This window comes from Trachypithecus francoisi, unplaced genomic scaffold (genome assembly GCF_009764315.1).
Source record: "Trachypithecus francoisi isolate TF-2019V2 unplaced genomic scaffold, Tfra_2.0 Lachesis_group16, whole genome shotgun sequence".
Lineage (NCBI taxonomy): Eukaryota > Metazoa > Chordata > Mammalia > Primates > Cercopithecidae > Trachypithecus > Trachypithecus francoisi.
Window position 1 is genome coordinate 69,141,326 of NW_022681461.1, and position 20,766 is coordinate 69,162,091.

General features: G+C 44.8%; 1 protein-coding gene across 3 annotated transcripts in view; it reads left to right on the forward strand.

The window, feature by feature from the left end:
- The window catches only part of ASTN2 (astrotactin 2), a 1,009,693-nt gene that overhangs the window by 700,164 nt on the left and 288,763 nt on the right, over nt 1-20,766 (forward strand). For all 3 annotated transcript variants that reach the window (XM_033237645.1, XM_033237646.1, XM_033237647.1), the window contains 3 exons: nt 11,896-12,020; nt 16,239-16,343; nt 18,669-18,848. In XM_033237645.1, coding sequence (XP_033093536.1) covers nt 11,896-12,020; nt 16,239-16,343; nt 18,669-18,848 — 410 coding nt within the window. The remainder of the gene's footprint in view (nt 1-11,895; nt 12,021-16,238; nt 16,344-18,668; nt 18,849-20,766) is intronic.

The following is a 20,766-nucleotide window of genomic DNA, read 5'->3' on the forward strand; positions in this document are numbered from 1 at the left end:
TCAGGAAGGAGGAAAGGGGCCATGAGCCATATGGACAGCCTTAAGAAGCTGGGGAAAGGCAAGGAAGTCAACTCTCCCCTAGAACCTGCAGAAAGAGTCATCTCTGCTGACACCTAGAGGTTAGCCCAGAAGCCCATGTCAGACTTCTGACCTACAGAACTATAAAATAAATTAATGTTGTTTTGAGCCACTAACGTTGTGGTGATGTTTTACAGCTGCAATAGAATGCTAATACATGGAGCTAATGACCTATTTGTGTTAGAAACATCGTTTCAGAAAATCGTTCTGGCTGCAAGATAGTAAACGCATTGGAAGGGGCAAGGCTGAATTCAGAAAGCACGGTTAACAGGTCATTGTAGTAGTCACTATGGGAGGGGATGAAGGCCTCAAGGACAGCTATTAGGGACTGTGTCTATACCAAACCCTGGAATCAGACTGTGAGGAGAAGGAGAGATCTGAGGGAAACTAGTTATATAGATCCTTGCAGCACTGAACATTGAATCTGAGATGGAAAACACGTGCAGAGAACAATCATACCTAGCAGAGTTGGTGATCTTGAGATCAGAGTCAAAGTCAAGTGCTGTGGAAACAGAATGATATAGCTTCCAAAGAAGGGACTCAGTGACAGCTTTCTGAAGGAGATGACACCACGAGGTCTGTCTGGGAAGTCTACAAGAGAGTGCAGAGGAGGTTGCAAAGAAAAAATACCTGGAAGGAGTTCACAGTTCAGAGAGGGTATCAGGCAGGTAGAGAGGTCACTCTGCCTAACCCTTGAGAATGCACAAGTCAAAACAGGACTGGGTTGGAAATTAAGAATAGGGATTGAGAGTCAGTCCAATTCTGCCAAGAAAACACCTGCAAGGCCTTAAATAAGACACTTCTCTACACTGCCTCTGTTTCTTTTCCTATCAAATGGTAACAGTAATGCTTATCATTTCTGAGAGCATCAGATGTGATTAGAGTGGACCCATGGGTATGCGCCACTGGATGGGCCAGTGAAGCAACTTTGCAGCCATGGTCCTTGAAACACCCTGGACAGTAGGGGTCACAAGCTGCATTCTGCCATGGAGCAAATGGCAGTTCTGAGAGCCTCCATCTGGGAGGTAACTTGGCCTGCTTGAAATGCTGGGGGTTAGGCTTGAGATCTGATCATCTTCCTGTGGGTCTCACAGTTAGCAGTTAAGCTGAAGTGGACTGACAGATAGCAGAGGCAGAAAGGAGGCCGAGGACGTATGTGGCAGTACAAAACACACTGGTCTGTTTTCTAGCTGTGGTTAATGAACTCAGGTATGTGTGGAGGGCTCTGGTTCTCAGTACTACTAATAAGCAAATCTTGGGGAGGCAGGTCCCCGGAGTCAGCACAGGAGCATGGGCTTGACTGCTTGGGCTCAAACCTGCTCAATAAAAAACCGGGACTCTTCTTTTGCTCCCCACCACATGCAGTTGGCAATGGAGATCAGCAGGTTCTATTTCCTGACTCTCTCTCAAATCTGTGCTTCTTCTCTGTATTCTGTTGTCCACCTAATCGGTTATGTCTTGTCTGGATTACTGCAAAACCTCTTAACTGGCCTCCCTCCTTCCAGCCCTTTTTCAGTCCATCCTCTACCCTGGAGTCAGGCAGTCTTTCTGAAGCTCCTATCTGATGGTTTTGCTTTCCTGCTGAAAACCCTACAGTGGATCTCCTTACCCTTAGAATGAAGCCCACCTTCTGTAGCATCACTTAGAAAACCCATGAGATCTGATCCCTGTGTGGCCTCCTCTAGCTCTATCCCATCCTTGCTTCTCACTCACTGCTTTAGCATCTTGAAACTTAGCTTATTGCAATTTCCAGAACATGCCATGTAAGTGTTATATCTGTGCCTCTTCCATTCACACACACACACGCACACACAGACACATACATGCCTATGGACTTTTGTGCGTGCTGTTCTTTCTGCATGGGCCCCACCCTCACCGCCTTTTTCTGCCCTCTTCCTTGTTAACCCCTCCTAGTCTGTCAAGTCTAACCTCCTCCAGGGAGACTTCCTAACCTCCTCAGTCTACATTAAGTTTTCCTTCTCTTCATTTCCTTTGTCCCTGAACTTTCTCAATGAAACTTAGACTTTATCCCTCTAACCTATAACCATCCATTCTCACAGTCAAGCATTCAAAAATTATTTTGCTGCAACTCAGTATGCAAAAATACTGTTGTCTTAATTTTCTAAAACTGTCATAATAATTCTCTCAAGTTTTCATTTCACTGATAGCAAAATCATATTTCCTCCTGGTGTGGTGGCTCATGCCTGAAATCCCAGCACTTTGGAAGGGTGAGCTGGGCATATTATTTGAGGTCAGGAGTTCAAGACCAGCCTGGCTGACATGGTGAAACCCTGTCTCTACTAAAAATACAATTAGCTGGGCGTGGTGGCACACACCTGTAATCCTAGCTACTTGGGAGGCTGAGGCAGGATAATCACTTGAACCTGGGAGATGGAGGCTCCAGTAAGCCGAGATCACACCAATGCATTCTAGCCTGGGCAACAGAGTGAGACTCCATCTCAAAAAAAAAAAAAAAAAATGTATTTTCATTTTTTGATTAAGGATACAAAACACTTTCTCTAGAGTAAACATTAAGTCCACTCAAAGTTGAACTCCCCACCAGTCTTGCCTCAGTTGCATTTTTCCCACCAGCCTTGCCTCTCCCTCTTACCAAACAATCTCCCCTACCCCTTAACTTGGCCTCAGAGAAGGCAGAGGTTGGTGAGGGAAAGTCTCTTGTACAAATGTGTTCTTGTGGATCCTTGCTGGTATTTGCTATGTGATTTTTTGGTTTGAGCTTGGCTCTGAGCACTAGCACTGGCATCCATTGAGGTATGGAAGGTCTTGGGTAGTTTTTTGAGAGGAGCAATGTGTTGGAACCCACAGCCAATGTCCAAAGTCATTAGGTCTCAACACTCTGAAGCCCCCTTTGTTCTAATGTTCTAATCCCAGCCTCATCCACCATCCCTGCCACCAAGGGAGTGAAGGATTTATGCCAAGAGGTCTTTTTATTTTTAATTTTATATTTTCAATTGACATATAACAATTGTACATATTTATGGTGCCAGGAAGTCTTGACGGTTTTATCCCCTTTACCATGTGCATGCAGAACTTGGCGGGAGTGGCACCAAATTCAAGTCTCTTCTTGACTTACTGCTACCCCTCCCAGGAGTTCCTGCTGGCTTGTTGAACAAGGGGCTTGCAAACTTCCCAGACTATATCCTGAGTCTAGGGGAGCAAACCCAATCACCCCTGCTCACCTATCTCAAGATTCTTAAATATCTTAAGTGTTTATTGACACTACTCTTGTACTTGGGATGAATGAGGGGTGGTTTGACTTCCAAAAGGCCAGGAGGAGGGTCATTGAGGCACTCCCATCTGAACTCTCGGCCACTTGACTTTCCTCTCCAACAATTCCTTGCAGCACCAGTGGTAGAAAGAAGAGCGTAGTACTTCCTTTTCTTATCTGGTGGGAACCATTGTGAGGCCATCACCTGCCCAATCTGTATATTAAAATAAAATATAATGATCTGAGTCAGCAGGACTGGCTTTTGATAGAGAAGGAAACTTCACTCTCAGCACAGGCTGGCTTTTCAAACTATTGTCCAGCTTGAAACACTGCAAAGTCAACTTTGAGAGGCAAAGCTCAGATAGGATTTCTGGAGAATGAAAAACATTTTAACATTTTCAAAACAATGATTTACCTTGCACACATGTGCACACATACATAGGAGGCATTTGTAAACATGTGTGTCTCCTATCAGGCTGTGAGTAACTGGAGGACAGAGAATGTCATTTTTATTTTTGCATTCCTAATGCCTGACAAATAACATTAAATATTTGTTGAGTGAATGAATGAATAAATGGCTAAATGAAAGAATCACTAAATCTTGAGTGCTTGACCAGAGAACTTAAACTATGACACATAATTAAGAAGTAGAGCATATGAAAACAGTTTCTAACTGCTGCTTAAGAAGGGCAGAGCTTCAGGGTGGGCTGGTACCAACCAACCAGTGTTAGCATCAGTTTATCACCACCAGACCCTATAGGTGTCTCCAGCACCCGTAGAACAGCTACAAAATCTAGCCCAGCACCTCCCAGCCTGAGGTTCAGACAAACGTTTTGTACCAGCCTGTTCCTCTCAGTTCCAGAGAAGGACAGTGGCTTCTGCACATCATACAGCTAGCCAGTGACAGAGCCAAGATGAGAACACAGGTCTCCCAACTGCTTGTTCTCAGAGGACACCAAATCTCAGCCAAAGTTATCCTTGTCATATGGCATAAAGGCTCAGTTCAGTCAGAGAGGAGGGATGGGGCACAGTGTACACCAGGGAATATGTCCTCATCAGCTTTGGGATTTTAAGGCAACCTTTTTTGAGGCTTCTGGCCAGTGTAGGAAGAGCCAGAGAACCAGGCAAGGAGAGCGGGCCCCTCCCTGCAAACTCAGTAGCTCCCAAGCCAAGGCTCCTAGTTTTCCCTCAAGGAAGAAAAGACTGCAGACAGTGCTGGCTGGCTCTAAGGTGATTTACCTTCCTGAAATACCTCAATTTAAATGCTAATTTCCCTAGAACCAAGGGGTGATGGCTCTTGCAGGCTGGTTGCTGTGTATTAATGTACCCAAAACACACATATTCTTAAAAGAGGGTGGCAGGCAGCAAAGACCTGAGGAAGGGTGGAACAGAGTGGCAGAGGAGTCCAACTTCCCTTGTTTGTCTTTGCTGTCAGCATGGCTGATCAGAAGGAAGATAGACATGGTACATCCTCAGTGGAAATGTTTTGTAGGGTTTCTGTCATTTAGAGGTCATATGCAGGTAGCCTGAGAGGGTAAAGAGACCTTCCCCTTCTATTTACACATGGTTCAACAAATGCTCAGGGGCATATACAGTCAGATAGGCCCTGTGCTGGACAAGCTAGCATTAAACATAATTTTACGGCCGGGCATGGTGGTTCACGCCTGTAATCCCAGCACTTTGGGAGGCCGACGTGGGCAGACTATGAGGTCAGGAGATCGAGACCATCCTGGCTAACATGGTGAACCCCATCTCTAGTAAAAAAAAAAAAAAATACAAAAAATTAGCCGGGCGTGGTGGCCGACACCTGTAGTCCTAGCTACTCGGGAAGCTGAGGCAGGAGAATGGCATGTACCCAGGAGGCGGAGCTTGCAGTGAGCCGAGATCGCACCACCGTACTCCAGCCTGGGCGACAGAGCGAGACTCTGTCGCAAAAAAATAAATAAATAAAATAAAATAACTTTACATAATTCCTCCTCTTCACACATTGAAGCTGAACTCATTATCCCTATTTTACAGATGAAATCACTAAGGATCATAAAATTTGAAGTGATACTCCTGAAGGTCATACAGCTAGAATTTGTATCCATGTCTGTATGAGTTCTAAGCCCATACTTTCTATCACTAGATCCAAAGGCCACATCTGGAATCTATTTACAAACAAGATGCATGAAATTAAAGTGATAGAAAAGATGTATTTCAGCTGGGGAAAACTGGAATGGCATTATGGAAATGATGGTTTTTCAATGGGGCCCTTTGCTGCCCACTGGCATTGTTCATTTTAGAATGTGCCCACACCTCTACCTCTACCTGAATGTACATATGCACACCAAGAATGGGAGGCCCAACCAACCCTTTTCTTAGGGAGATCGTCTGTTCCCATCCAGTCCCCACTCACTCAGTCCCCACCCTGGCCCCTCTGTCCAAGGTCCATGGGAGCCAGAGTAGGTATGTACTTAGGAATTTAGGGGAAGAAAGTAGGGTTTTGGAGCTTCTTATGGGATATTAGACTAAAATCCTCAATACGCTTTAGATCCTGAAGCATTCTGGGACTCTATGGCAAAACATCAGAAGGGGCTTCATCAATAGATGTAGGTCATGCACATATTACCACTGTCTCTGGGTTTTCTTCCTTCACTGCTTCAACAAATGTTCAGGGTGCACCTACTTTTTCTCAGTTTTACTCAGGTACTCAGTTTGCACTCCTGGGCCCTGAGGAGGCAGCACTACATCGGACAGGCATAGTTTGGGGCTGCATGGAACCCACAGTCTAGTGGGAAAGACAGGTGTCCAACGACATCTCCCATGAGCACAAACATCATTAGAAATGATAAAGCCGTTCATCGAGGAAAACAGCAAGATACGATAAGGGTGTGTAACAAAAGAACTGATTCCAGGAAGAGTTCTTAAAAGGCAGAGGAATAGTGGATGGTCTGAATGATAAGTAGGAGTTGTCCAAGTGCAGAGGGAGAGCAAATTCCAGAGAGAGGGCAAATTCTAAGTGGGTCCTTGTGTGGGATGGGAGCATGCCCCAGAAAAGGAACTTAAGGACAGTCAGAGCAGGAGGAAAACAGTGACCCAGCCCAGGGGGCTGTGGCTCAAACAATAAGGCAGCAGGAGTAAGCAGACAGGGTCTAGATTATGAGGGATCTTGTAGACCTCAATGCGACATTGATTCTCTCCTGGTCTTCATGAATGGAGGCATCTCCTCTGATTTTCCACTGCTGTATCCCTAGCACCCAAAACAGTTCCTGAAAAAGGGTAGAGCCCCAGTAAGTGTGATATGAAGGAGACCTCTCACTGCCAGAGTCCCTGGGGCCCAAGATCTACTATTTTAGAATTGATGAATTGTCTCCCTAGAATGTCAACTGAGATTGAACTGTTTTTATAGATACATCTGGGAGATGCTTGTCTGTGTGTTTGTGTGTGTGTGTGTGTAAGTGAATGTTGTGTTTCAAGCAGCAGCAGAGCCACTGTTTGTTTAAACAAGCATCTCTCAAAAATGCCTTCTTGAAAGCACACTCCACTGTGGTGGTGAATAACAGAACCACCTGGTCTCATCTCTAAATGAGTCAAGCTCTCCCAGGGATCAGGAGCACAGGCTTGAGATCGATTCACTGAGCATGTACGTACTGCGTGCTGGGCTCTCAGCAGGAAGATAGGGGTGTTAGAATTTGGTCTTGGCCACTGCTGCTTTCTAACCGTGGACCTCAGTTGGACAAGTTCCTTAACCTCTCTGAACATGTTTTTTCATCTATAAAATGGGAATAATGATAGTACTTGTCTCACAGAGTTCTTATGAGGTTAAAATGGCATACACACTCCTATATCTGTTTTAATTTCAATAGTTTTGGGGGTACAAGTGGTTTTTGACTAGATAGATAAGTTCTTTGGTGGTGATTTCTGAGATTTTTAGGGCACCCATCATCTGAACAGTATACACTGTATCCAATATGTAGTTTTTTGTTTTTTGTTTTTTTTTTCCGGAGACAGAGTTTTGGCATAATCTAAGTTCACTGCAACTTCCGCCTGCCAGGTTCAAACGATTCTCATGCCTCAGCCTCCCGAGTAGCTGGGATTACAGGTGGGTGCCACCATGCCCAGCTAATTTGTGTATTTTTAGTAGAGACGGAGTTTCACCATGTTGGCCAAGTTAGTCTTGAACTCCTGACCTCAGGTAATCTTTCTGCCTCGGCCTCCCAATGTGCTAGGATTACAGGCATGAGCCACTGTGCCTGGCCCCAATATGTAGTCTTTTATCACCCTTTTTCCGACCTTCCCCCGCCAAGTCCTCAAAGCTCATTACATCACTCTTATGCCTTTGTATCCTTATAGCTTAGTTCCCAGTTATAAGTGAGAACATAAAACATTTGGTTTTCCATTCCTGTACGCTACTATATCTTGACACACTGCCTTGAATATAGAAGATGGTCAACAAATGCAATCAGTAAATCTCAGTAAATATTATCATATTGCTAGGGTTAGTTACCTAGCAGCTTTTACTACACACACACACACACACACACACACACACGTTGGCACATGAACTACAGCATTACTGATGAGCAACAGATATGATCAATAAATAAATATTGTCCATTATTTCTGTCTTCCTATCATGTGAATTAGTTGTGTGGTAGTTTTTACTACACACACACACACACACACACACACACACACACAGGAGCGCTGAGAATCTGAATTATTCCTGAGCACCCAAGTTTAAGCCAGAACCCTGCCAGCTCCCTGGTCGCCTCTCCCAGGTGGGTGGATTCTGCAGCTGCTGTCTGGGCTTCCGCCTGAGGTTCTCAGGCCAGCGGAACTTTCCCAGCAGCTACTCTTCTCGTCCGTGTTTTGCCTCCCAAAACAGCTGATCGATGCAAAGGCCCCGGGCGCCCTCTGCTGGCAGAGGCCTTGCAGGACTTGTGGCCATCGCCCAGGCAGTTGCAGAGGGACCCCAGTACCCCAGAGACCATGCCATTGCTGTGTTGTTCATTCGGGCTTCATCTTCGCCTACCTGCCCCCCCTCCTTCCCAGCCTTCCATATTGGCTGGCTAATTCTCACCCCTCCATTTTCTCTCTCTTTCTGCATTTCTCCAAGTCCCCCTGTACTTTCTGGAAGCTCAGGAAGGAAAACCTTCCTTCGAGAAGGGGTGTCCTGAGCCAGGCCTCTGCCTCCTGAGTTTGCCCACTCTACTTCCTTGTGTTGTCCCATTGGGGTCAGATTTCCTTGCAGAGCTAAGATGGACTTGACAGGAAGGCAGAAGGATTGGAGGAGAGGGACATGGGGATAGAGAAGGTGGCATTACCTTCCCTCCTCTGCGATTGTAAGAACATTTCTAGAGATTTGAAATGGAAACCCTCGGGTGGTAAAGTGAAAGATAGATTTGCCTTCAGATCTCATTTCCCAAATACACCCAGTGTGTAAGTCCATAGAAAATCCATTTCCTTGTCGGTTAAACGGGGAATATATGCCTATCTTGTGGCACTGGTGGTGGGGCTTGAAGAGGTCACATAGAGAACAGAGCCTGGGGCATGTGGTGAATAGCTAACTCTCTCCTCTCTTGTAGGAGCAGCAAGGTCCTCGTCTTGGCTGCAGCCTGTCTGGGCTCAGCACATGCCCAGGCACTATGGCCCTTCCAGCTTTGACAGCCTGTGTCTGTCACAGGCAAGTCCTTCCGTACCCTGTACCCAAGCAGTGATGAGGATGTCTTTTGAAGACATCTACCATGACCTGTTAGAGAAACAAAGACTCTATGCCAGGCATACAGTAAATATTAACCTTTCTATATTCAACTATCTGAGTGAACGCTTAGGGAAGGGCAAGCTGAGAAATAAAACCACAATCTAGTCATGTTTAGTACATAATAAAGTACAAAATATACTCGACGTAAGCATTGGGTTTGCTTTTAAACCTGATAGAATTCTGGAAAATTTAAATGCCAGATTGAATCAACTTTAAAACTGAACTCATGGTTGAAAGCAATGTATTACTAAATTTTGATCTGGGGCCAAACCACCTGGGATCTCCCACTTCCCAGCCTTGTGGCCTTAGGTAGTTACATAACTTCTTTGTGGTTCAGCTTTTCAATGTCTAAATGGGGAATGTCCTACTTCATAGAGTTGGGTGAAGAGTAAGTATTGGCGACTGTGCCTGGTGCATAGTAGGTGCTCAATAAAAGGCTATTGTTATTGTTGCCACTCCACTAAGGCCAGCTGAGTAGCTGTTATGATCCCCATGTTACAGAACAGATCATTAAGATTTGGTTGGTTTGCTCCAGGTTACACAGCTAGGATGCAGTGTGGGCAGAACTGGAGCCCAGTCCTCATAGGCTCCTCTCAGCTTCCAAGGCTGAGCTACCTCCTTACCCTCACTCTGGCCTCTCCTGCCCAGAGTGAAAACAAGTGCTGGGGATCTTGCAGGGAAGAGACCTTGTGCAGCAGCACCTGGCACATGCAGAATTCCTGATAGCAACCCCTACCGATTGTTCTGCATGGCCATTTTCGTGTTTTCCCCACTAGGCTGAGAAGATCTAGAGGACAAGGGGACATGTCAATCTGTCTCTGTGTTCTTAGCACCCCCCAGCACAGGATTCCACCTAAGTATGTGCTCAGTGCTTGCCAGTTGACTGCCTAGGGCATGGACTACCCCTTCATCCTGCTACATCTTTCAGGGAAAATCTATCACCAGAGACCACCACATCACAAGGGAGGAATGAGGACATTTAGTCCTGGCTAGGGTTACATGTTATGTGGAGGTACTTCCATTGACCAGAAGCCTGTCTTTTTAAATTCACATTGCTATTCCACACTCCCAAATTTGCAGACAAAGACCAACCATCTAGGTAGAACCCATTATCACCTGCACACACAGACATAAACAAGGATGACTCCACAGACAGCCATGGCACACCCACACACAATAGCATGTTTAAATGGTGAGTGTGGGCCTTAAAACTCACCATCATGCACATGCATCCTGGGCAGAAAGTCTCAGGCCCAGCCAGACCAGCTCCACCACCTGTTAGCACCAAATCTCATGTTACTTATCTTCAACTTAAAGATAATGATATCTATCTTTTGGGATTGCTGTGAAGATTAAGTGATAAAATGTGTGTAAAGTATTTAGCTAGATTCTAGCAAACTATAAAGATTCAGTGAATAATACAGATGACAAAGACAATGATGATAATGATGGTGATGCTGGTGGTACTGAAGATGGTGATAAAGTCACATCCTCTGGACTCAGAAATGAAGAAAGTGTTCATTAAATGGATGAATTGATGATGAGCTTCAAAGGTGCCCGGAGTGGGGTGCAGAGATGTTGAGCAGACAGGAAGGTGACCCAAGCCACTCAACACTTTTACAGGTGCTTTTGAACTGCCTGAGATATAGGCTTCAAAGGCATTGCTTTGGCATCATGTATTATTGTTTTCGTGCTTCTGATTTTCATTTCAAGGTTGACCATTCCATGTGTCAAAATGAAGTAATAAACATCCTCCTTTTGTTCTTCTCCTCCCCCTTCTCTTCTCTCCTCCTCCTCTCCAGACTATAATTCGTGTGTTAATGCTGGGGATTTCTGAATATAAAGGGGCCTCAGAAGTCATATTTAATATGGAAAAGCTCTCGATACCATCCATGTCAACTGGCTGTCAAGTTTTCTGCTTGCACACCCTCAGTAACAGGAAGCTCACCACCTCTCTTGGCAGGCTGTTAATTTTTAGGCAGGTCTACTGTCCAGAAGAATGAAATCTGCCTCCCTCTGCTGCATTGTTAATACCATCCTCTCAGAACTTTGTTCATGGTTCAGTTCTCTGGGGTCATTCAGAGGTCTGTCTTCTGTTCCCTGGGACTGGCCTGCAGGAAAGGGATAGAGGCACCTAAAGAAGTTAGAGCAAGGGAAAGAGCACTAACCTGGAGTCAGAAGACATGGGTTTGAATCTAACCTATTAGGTTGTGATTCAGCAAGTCATTCTCTTTCTCCAGACCTCAGTTTCCCCATCTGTAAAAGGAAAAGTTAGAGCCAAAAAAAAAAAAATATCTTAGGGCCCTTCCATTTTACCAAACATCTGTTTTTCCAAGGTTTGTTTGTTCTTTTTTGTTTTTCAGCCTAATCTTGCCCCCTTGTTCTTCAAACACTACACACTATTCTCAGTTCTCACATCCTAGTTCCATATTGCCACTGCTTATGCCAGGGGACATTTAGCAGCCACATATACAGTTTATAGAGCATCAGAGAGTATCTTAAATAATTGGTAGGTTTTTCCCATTAAGTGCTTACAACAGCCCTTAGATCTGAGTCTCACTTTACAGACAAGGAAACTGAGGTTCTGAGAGAAACAGTAGCATGCTTGAGGCCATACAGCCAAGTAAGCAGTGGGGCTAGAATTTGAACCCCAGCCTGCCTGATTCAGGAACCTGTAGTTAGCACCATGTTCTCAGAGTTGGGATTCAGGAAACCAGAGGCATCACAGCAAAGCCACCCACCATGAGTCTTTATTCTGACTACAGCATCCTGCCTCCTTGCCCTGCAGCCCCCAGCAGCCTCCACTTCCTCGATTTGGCAGTCTCTCTGCTCCTCTCCACAGGGAGAACAACTTCATCAAGGACTTTCCCCAGCTGGCCGACGGGCTGTTGGTGATCCCGCTGCCGGTGGAGGAGCAGTGCCGGGGGGTCCTCTCCGAGCCCCTCCCGGACCTCCAACTGCTCACTGGTAAGACACATGTGCCAGACCCTTCCCAGGTTTCCTGACCACACACCTAGTCTCCACACCTAGTGCATATCAGTCTTCAGCAGATCCAAGATGGGCTCCATCAAGCCTCCTCCTTCCTGAGGAATGGGATGGGAAGGAACTTGCCCCTCTTGGGCTCCTGCTATTGGCTGTGCAGAACCAGGGACTTCCCTGAGACCCCAGACTTGGGACTGCAGTCATCTTTGAGAGGAGGTTCCTCTCTGAGAACAGGAACAATTTTTCTCAGCGAGAGTTTTGCCTCTGTGAATGAGTCTCAAAACACTTTTCATTCTCATTGACAACTTTCTGGTATTTTTCCACTTTTAGTATTTTGTTTTTCTTGGTTCATTTTAAGTCATTCTAAAGTAAAAGAAGTGGACTCTCCAACCAGGAGCCCCTCCTGCTTGAAAGCACTTGTGTTACACAGCTCATTTTTGTATGTGGGTGCTGTGCCATCTGTGGGGTGGGTATTATTTTTACCATTTGATAGATTAGGAATCTATACTTAAAGAGGTAGAAGGGACCAGTCCAAAGTCACACAGCATATCTGCCAGGACTAAACCCTGGGTGCTATAGCACCAAGTCTTTTGCCCTCTTCACTCCACTTTGCAGCTCCCTCACCCCTGCAACCACTTTCTCTCCCTACTGGGAAGTTGCCTTTTGCAGGTTTTCCTGAGACTCCATATTTTCTGTCCAACCCCAGGATGCTCTTTCCTCTTTTTGTGCCCCCAGTTCTTCTCCTACCCTTTTCTTAAGAAATTTCCTAAGATGTGAGGGTCCTGACTCTGCCTTTGTGATACTGTGGTTGCATGCCTTATCCACAGCCCAGGGAGAATAGTCACGGGAAAATCATCATGGGGAAGGATATTAGAGCTCTCTCACTGAGAGGGGAATTGTCCCCCAGGGAAGACCCCACAATGTCACAGACCTAGGTTTAAATCTCTGCCTACCCTCCCCATCACTTGCAAGCCTGGGAAACCTCAAAAGAGTCATCTAACCCCTGTGAGCCTTTCCTGTGAAAGAGCATAGATGGAGGAGAGAACCCACATCGCTTAAGAGGTCCTGGGGTCCAGGCACTTTTTATGTGTTAAACCATGTAACCCTGCAAGGCCATTATTGTCCCCTTTAAATTGGCTAGCTAGGTCATGAACTCCTCCAAGGCCACGTGGCTAGTCTATAGTCATGTCAGGATTTAAACACAGTTGGTCTCAACTCCAAAGCAGATGGCATATCCACTCTCTTACATAACCCCTGACCTGTGCTATTTCAAAGAGGGACCCAGATGTAGATCAAATGAAATCATGGATATAAAAGACACCTTGTAAAATGTTACAAACAATTTCACTGCCTTCCTTAATTTTCATTTTTTATAAGATCATAAAATTTCAGAGCTAACATGGACTGCAAAGGGCATCTAGTCTAATCTTCCTTCCTGATGAGGAGTCAAGTCTATAATATCCTTCCTGAGTGGTTATCCCTCTTTGGATACCCCCGGTGATGGGGAGTTTACTACCTCCTAAAGCAGACATGTCCATGGTCTGTGAGGAGGTGCTGTGCTTTAATGGAAAGGCCCCTGAACTTGTCATTGATCCTGGTATGTCCCTGGACAGTTTCCCTCTCTGATCCTCAGTTTATTCCTCTAAAATATAGGGTATGGGCCGGGCGCAGTGGCTTATGCCTGTCATCCCCTCACTTTGGGAGTCCAAGACGGGTGGATCACTTGAGGGCAGGAGTCTGAGACCAGCCTGGCCAACATGATGAAACCCCATCTCTACTAAAAATACAAAGAATTAGCCGGGCATGGTGGCGGTTGCCTGTAATCCCAACTACTCAGGAGGCTGAGGCAGGAGGATCACTTGAACCCAGGAGGCAGAGGTTGCAGTGAGCCGAGATCTTGCCACTGCACTCTAGCCTGGGCAACAAGAGCTAAACTCTGTCTCAAAGAAAACAAAACAACACACAATGCCAAAACAATAGGGTATGATAATTATTTTTTAAGGATTCTAATGAGAAATAAAGATCATGTATATAAAATGCTTGGCACACTATGAGTATCCATTAGTGGTTCAAATTGTTATGATTCTTTGTTTTGACTCAAGGATTTTGGAGATTTCCTAATAAAGGGAATTGTTGCATTTCAAGAGATTTATTATTATTATTACTACCAGGAAAAATTCCTTCCTCCATCACAAAGCTTCATTCCAACTGTAATCCCCAGGTAGGGAGCTGGGATGGGGAGGGCCAGATGGGAGTCAGCGACATAGTAACCCGGGGATGAGTTTATGGTTAGGAACAGAGTGAGAGTTAGGCAGTCAGTGGATAGGCATTTATTGAGAGGATACTATAGGCCAGGCTCTCTTCTAGACTCTGTAGAAGGGGAGGAATATAGAACATGACCTTGACCTCAAAAAGCTGACATCCATTCCAGTGGCGAAGCTTTTATTTCAGGCTTGAATCCAGGAACGAGCAGGGATGGAAGGAGGAGTGAGAAGATGGTTTTATAAATTACTTGATCATCAGAAGAAGTTTTTTGTTTTGTTTTGTTTTTACATTTAGACATCATGCCACCAAGTGAAAGAGCTGGCTCTCAGCAGCCTGCATCATTCTGCCTCCCTCTGTTGGAGATAGGCCTTGGCTGCCAATGCCCCCACCAAGTCTGCTTTGAACATGAATGAGCAGTAATGGAAGGAGCAGAGCTGCCTTCTCCCTGGTGTCTGAATCTTCTTGTGCAGACATTTTCTCTGCCCTTAGTCAAAAACACAGCCCTCCCCTTCCTCCCTCCACACAATCTCCTTTTCTCCCCAGCCTCTGCAAAGGAAGGACGGGAGAGGCAGAGCAGATAAACAAAGAGGACGTATTTATAACAAACAACCTCGCTCCAGTGGACATATCTTTGGAGATCATGAATATTTTACTTTAAAATGAAAGCCTCTGAAAAACTATTTTATTCCTGAAAAGGCTAAGGAGGATAAGGAGGAAAAAAAAAAAAAGGTGACAGTAATGGACAACTTTAATACTGCAGTAATGTCCAGGAAGAAATCATTTGTTCCAATGAGATTCTCATTTTAATCTTGGTATCAAATATCTCTTTAAGTGCCTACTCACCAGGGGACAAGAGAAAAGGATAGAAAATGTGCCTGCCATTTGCAGAGGCACAGGATAGCATGGATACATAAAAACAGTAATAATAACTGCTGATGTGACTAGCATCTTTTTAATGTATTTTTGTTCAGCTTATAAAAAAGAGTTTGCAAAGCTTACGGTAGAAAATTTAGAAAATAGAGGTGAATATAAATCAGAAAACAAGAATTTTTCATATACCACCACCCAAAGTTAATCATTTGCTAACACTTTGTTGTGTCTTTTCTTTTTTTATTTCTTGTTTATACCTGTGTTTCCTGAAATGTATTCTATAAAACATGAATTCCAAGAGACCTTTCATACGAAAGGGGTTTTATCATCAAAGAAGTTTGCACACTACCTTCATGCATATTAATCTAATCAAGATGCTGAGAAATTATACAGTTAAACTTTTGTTTTGCCTGTGTTTCTCAGTCTTACTTGAAATAGAGTTTATTTCTGTATACCTCTATTTTACATAATACTTATGAACATAGGGGTCAGCAAACATAAGGGAAAGTTAATAAATGCGTTAGGCTTTGCAGGTGGTTTGTATTGCAACTGTTCAACTCTGCTGTCATAGTGTGAAAGCAGCTATAGACAATACACAACAAATAGGCTGTAGTTTACTTACACATGGTCTACATGCACAACATTTCTAGGTTACCAAAAGGCTCCCACTTCTAGTACCTCACTTGAGCCTCACAACATGCTTATGAAATAAGACCATTAGAGATAGCTACAGTGTCAGATGTGGAAACTGAAGCACTGAGATGTCTAGTGCCTGGTGGCAAGTTGCAAATGGGGTGAGGTAAGACATAGATCTGACCTGAGGTTGCTCTTGCTTGTAGGGTAAAGGCGACTTGCAAGCTATAGAGCAGAGAGAAAAATGAGGGGTGGGGCTGAGATTAGAGACCAGGAAGAGGCCTGAAGGGTAGGGTTCATAAAATTGTCAATCCCAATGAAAGCTTGCACTTCAAAGAGGTGTCTGTTATCCAGAGCCAAGAGCTGCAGGGTGAGCCTTGTGGTGTGAAGCGTCTTAATTCTGGGCTCACGTGACCATCTTATTTCCTCTCCCAGGAGATATCAGGTATGACGAGGCCATGGGTTACCCCATGGTGCAGCAGTGGCGAGTCCGGAGCAACCTCTACCGTGTGAAACTCAGCACCATCACCCTCTCAGCAGGTGAGGACCACTGCCTGGGCAGCCAGCGGACTTGGAATAATTTAGCACTTGTTCCCAAGGACCTAGCATGTGCCAGGGTATATGAGAGCACTGGGGATGCTGAGGAAATGGGATGCATCCTCTCTTCCATCAAGGAGTCCCAGGGAGGGTGGGTGGACTGGAGGCTGACAGACAGTAGAGTCAATGCAATAGTAGGGAAGCGGTGGCACAGAAGACGGAGCTAATCATTCTGGGGGAACTAGAGAGGCTCCCTTGAGGAAAAAGTATCTGAGTAGGGTGTGGAAGTATGAATAGGAGAGTGGGGATAAACAGTCATCTAAGTCATATTTATGTTTTTGAAGTATTTCAAGCTTATGAATTATAAATTCTCCTCAGACACCAATTTCTCCTTCTCTCCTGGCTAATTTATTTTCCTGTCCATCTCCGATACAAAAATCATGTATAACCCCCACACCCCTATCCCTTTACATGTACCACCCACATTGTATCCACATGAACTTTAAGCTCCAACAGATGGCAACATTTATAGTTGCCAAAATGGTGCATGTTCTCTCATGCCACTGTGACTTTGCCCATACTGTTCCCTCTGTCTGGACCTCGTTGTCTTGGGAACATATGCCATATTACTCTGTGATGCCTCTCCCATTCTCCATTCCCCTCAAAACAACTCACGGAATTCTCAGCGCTTGAATATCTATATCAAGACACTAACAAGTGCCTGATTTATATTAGAATCTTGTCTATGACCTGAGAACTGTGGGCGGGGCTTGGGTCTTATTTATTCCAGTATCGCCAAAACTAACAAAGATCAGCAGATTGTTGGTGCTCATGTATGATGGAGGAATTTTTAAAAATAAATGAAAACTGAAAAATAAGGAATGAATGAAAGAATCTGGAATGAGGCCTGGCCTAGGATTTTCTACCCTGACTCTTACTAATAACGCTGTCACGGATTTATGGTCTGAGTGTCCTCTAATTATCTATGAGTTCTTTTCTTCTCTTTTCTTGTTCAATATCACTTTGTTCATCAGCAAAATGGAGCTCTTATAGCCTGGGAATTGGAGGATTTCACTCTCTGGGAAGTAGAAATAATAATTATTGCTGACATCTGTTAAACATTTTATAATGTTTCATTTCTTATGACACAACAGTACTGCGAGGAAGGCATTATTTATCCCATTTTTCTTCAGATAAGTATACTGAGGGTTAGGGAGGTTAAATAACTTGTCCAAGGTCACACAGCTAGTAAGTGGCAGAGCAGGGAATGAATGAATCAAGGATTTGATTGCAGTTTTGTCTGCCTGGATAAGAGCCTCAGGGCATCTCTGTGTATGGTTTTTTATTACTGAACAGGAACCATCATATTATTAACACTACTGTATTAATTACCCAGTTGCATTACTTAACAGGTTGATGGAGAGGGGTTGTTCTCATCAAACACCCATTCTTTGAGCCCTAATTCTGTTTTCTGCCCCCCACACCCCATCCTGCACTTGTGAATAAGACTGTGATGTTCCTATTAGAAGTACAAAGGTGCATCTGCTTTAATTAATCAATATGATGCTCCTGGAAAACCCTTTTGTCAGTCAAATGTTGGCAAATTAGAGCTCACTTTTCATGTTGGAGAGAAGCTTGTTCTTTTACATTTTACTTTGATGTGACACAGTATTGGTTGTTCTTGGAATAATTGTGGTTGGTGTGTTTGCTGTGTCCCACGCACTGGGCCATGCACCCAGTTGGGGTGGGTGTGCGGGGAGGATGCATGTGCAGATACAGAGACAAATAAGGTAGAGCTTCTGACTTTAAGGTGGTGCATGTTGAAAGTGCAGAGAGTAGGCACTCCTGTCCCTGATGATGTGAAAGGCTTCTTGGAGGAGAGGTGACTTCCAGGGGCCTTGAAGCACAGGTGTGACTTAAGGAAAACATAGGGAGGCCATTTCAGGCATGTGTGTGTGTGTGTGTGTGTGTGTGTGTGTGTTGAGGGTAGTGAGAATGCAAGGAAAGACAGAATGATAGAAATTCCAGGTCACATTCAGGATAAATAATAAAACTAATTTGGCTGGAGCTAAAACTTAGTGTGGGTGGCTCATGAGAGATGAGCTTGGAACCTTGAATATCTAGAGAAGGTCACTAGGCTTTGTCCAGTAGCAGGGAGGAGCTCAGGAAGGCCCCTGGAAGAATAGCTTGGTCATGTGCCTGCTTGAGGAAGGAGAGAAAGAGGGGTAAGGCACCAAATCCAGGCTGGGAAGAACCCCTGCCACTGCATAATTTGCTAGCCGCCAGCCTCCACATCTGACCACCTCCACATGCTCCTCTCTTGTCCAGGCTTCACTAACGTTCTCAAGATCCTGACCAAGGAGAGCAGTCGGGAGGAGCTGCTGTCCTTCATCCAGCACTATGGCTCCCACTACATCGCAGAGGCCCTTTATGGCTCAGAGCTCACCTGCATCATCCACTTTCCCAGCAAGAAGGTCCAGCAGCAGCTGTGGCTCCAGTATCAGAAAGGTAAGCCCGGAGTGCCTACTGGAGGAGGTGGCCAGGCAGAGTATAGAGGGAAGATGTCTGGGGAGACAACTGAGCTGCCTTGGATCTAAATCTTGGCTCTGCCACATCTAAGCTGTGTGACCTTGGGCAAGTCCCTGCCTCTCTCTGTGCTTCAGTTTCACCATGGGCAGAGTGAGGGATCATACAATGATTTTTGCAGGATTCTCTCAAGTTAGGCATTTTCTGAGGCCTCAAATTAGTGTTCTAGACTCCAGAGCCCTTGCCTTCCGCTGCAGGTACTTTGCTTCCCACATCCTCTCTTTGAAACAACTGCCAGGGATCAGGCTGGGGTCAGCAATTGGTGTCTTCTTGATGCTTTCTTCTCTCCAGGCTTCTTGGGAGAACCCAAAAAGAGCTTGGGTTCTTCTCTCCCAAGAGCTTCTTTCCTCTGGAAAAAACAATCGCCTCGACCAAGCGGACGGCTTCCATTATGTCCTGTGGAGAGGCCCTTTATGGCTTTTATCCTCAGGAAGGGTCAGCAGATTTCATTTCCCTTTGATTCTCAGCTATTATCAGAATTGGAATTCCTCAGACCAGGTGGAGGAGACCAGTCTCTGCCCACTCACCTTGGGAAGGTTTTTCCTTTTCTACCTCAGTTTTCCCTTCCTGTGAAATGGGTATATAAGTAGCTATTCTTGTCTGCTTCTCACATTAAAGATAACTAGTATATGTAATAGCATTTTGAGAAAGCTAAAAATATCGCACATGTATATACATGTGTTTTAATAGGTCAGTGTATTCACACTCCCACTTTACACATGAGAAAATGAGTCTCAGATATGCCACATCAAGTGCCCATAGACACACAGCTAATAAGTAGCAGGGTCAGGATTGGAACGCAAGGCTGGCTGACTGCAAAAGCCCATGTTCTTTCCCTGTTTCAACTATACTGAAGTGCTTCTTGATATAGTTAATACTATTATTATCAACTATTTGTAAAAGAAAGTCTCTCAATTGATGGAAAGGGCGAAGAGCAATGTAAAAACATGCTTGCATCTTTTCATACAGCTCAGCCACCCTATCTCCAAGAACGAAAGCAATCATAACAAAAAACCACTAAGTGTGGGAGCCAGGAGAAATCTGAAAGATCTCATTGAGCATAGCACTCCAGTTTTGCAGTTGAGGAAACTAAGTCTATAGGGGAGAAGGAAGCTTTCACACAGCTCTACTTGGCAGGGCCAAGACCAGGTGGGATTGCTCTACACATCCTGTCTAGTGCTTTTTATGTAGTTGCACATTCCCGAATGGATAAAACCCTAGTCCACCTGCCTTCCCGATCTCTAGATCCCTTCCTTTTGTCCCTGGAGGCTTTACATCCCCAGTCGTGTTCTCACCCCTTTCTGCTTCCTGTGTGCAACTGTGTGGGGCAAGGGATGGTTTATGGGCACAGTGGGTATAATTGAGTTGTCTGGGAATAGCTCCATTTTATGACTGTAACAATGACAAGTCTTTAAGGAAGTGCATTAAATCAATAGAAGTCTCATTGTGCTACCCTACAAATAATGTGACACATCATTAAGCAGGGCAATAAGCTTCAGGACTTTGAAGTAATACAATTAGGTTATGTTTATAAAAACCTTCGCTCACTGTGGCCACATAACTAATTTGCTTCATATCACGTTTGGGGCCTGGGACACTACTCTGATTCTAAATCCTACCCCTTTTCCATCCTTAGCTGTCTTCAGACTTTAGAATTTCTCATTCCAGAAAATCCCATTCCTTGTCTGGTGGATCATGGAATTTGTTACAAATGAGATGGGAGAGGAGGAAGAAAGAGTGCTGAAACAACAGCTAGGAGGACCCCCTCAAGACCTGGCTTTGCCACAAACTTGCAGGGTAAACTTGGTGTTTTCCTTCCTGGGCTTCTAGTCTACAAAGG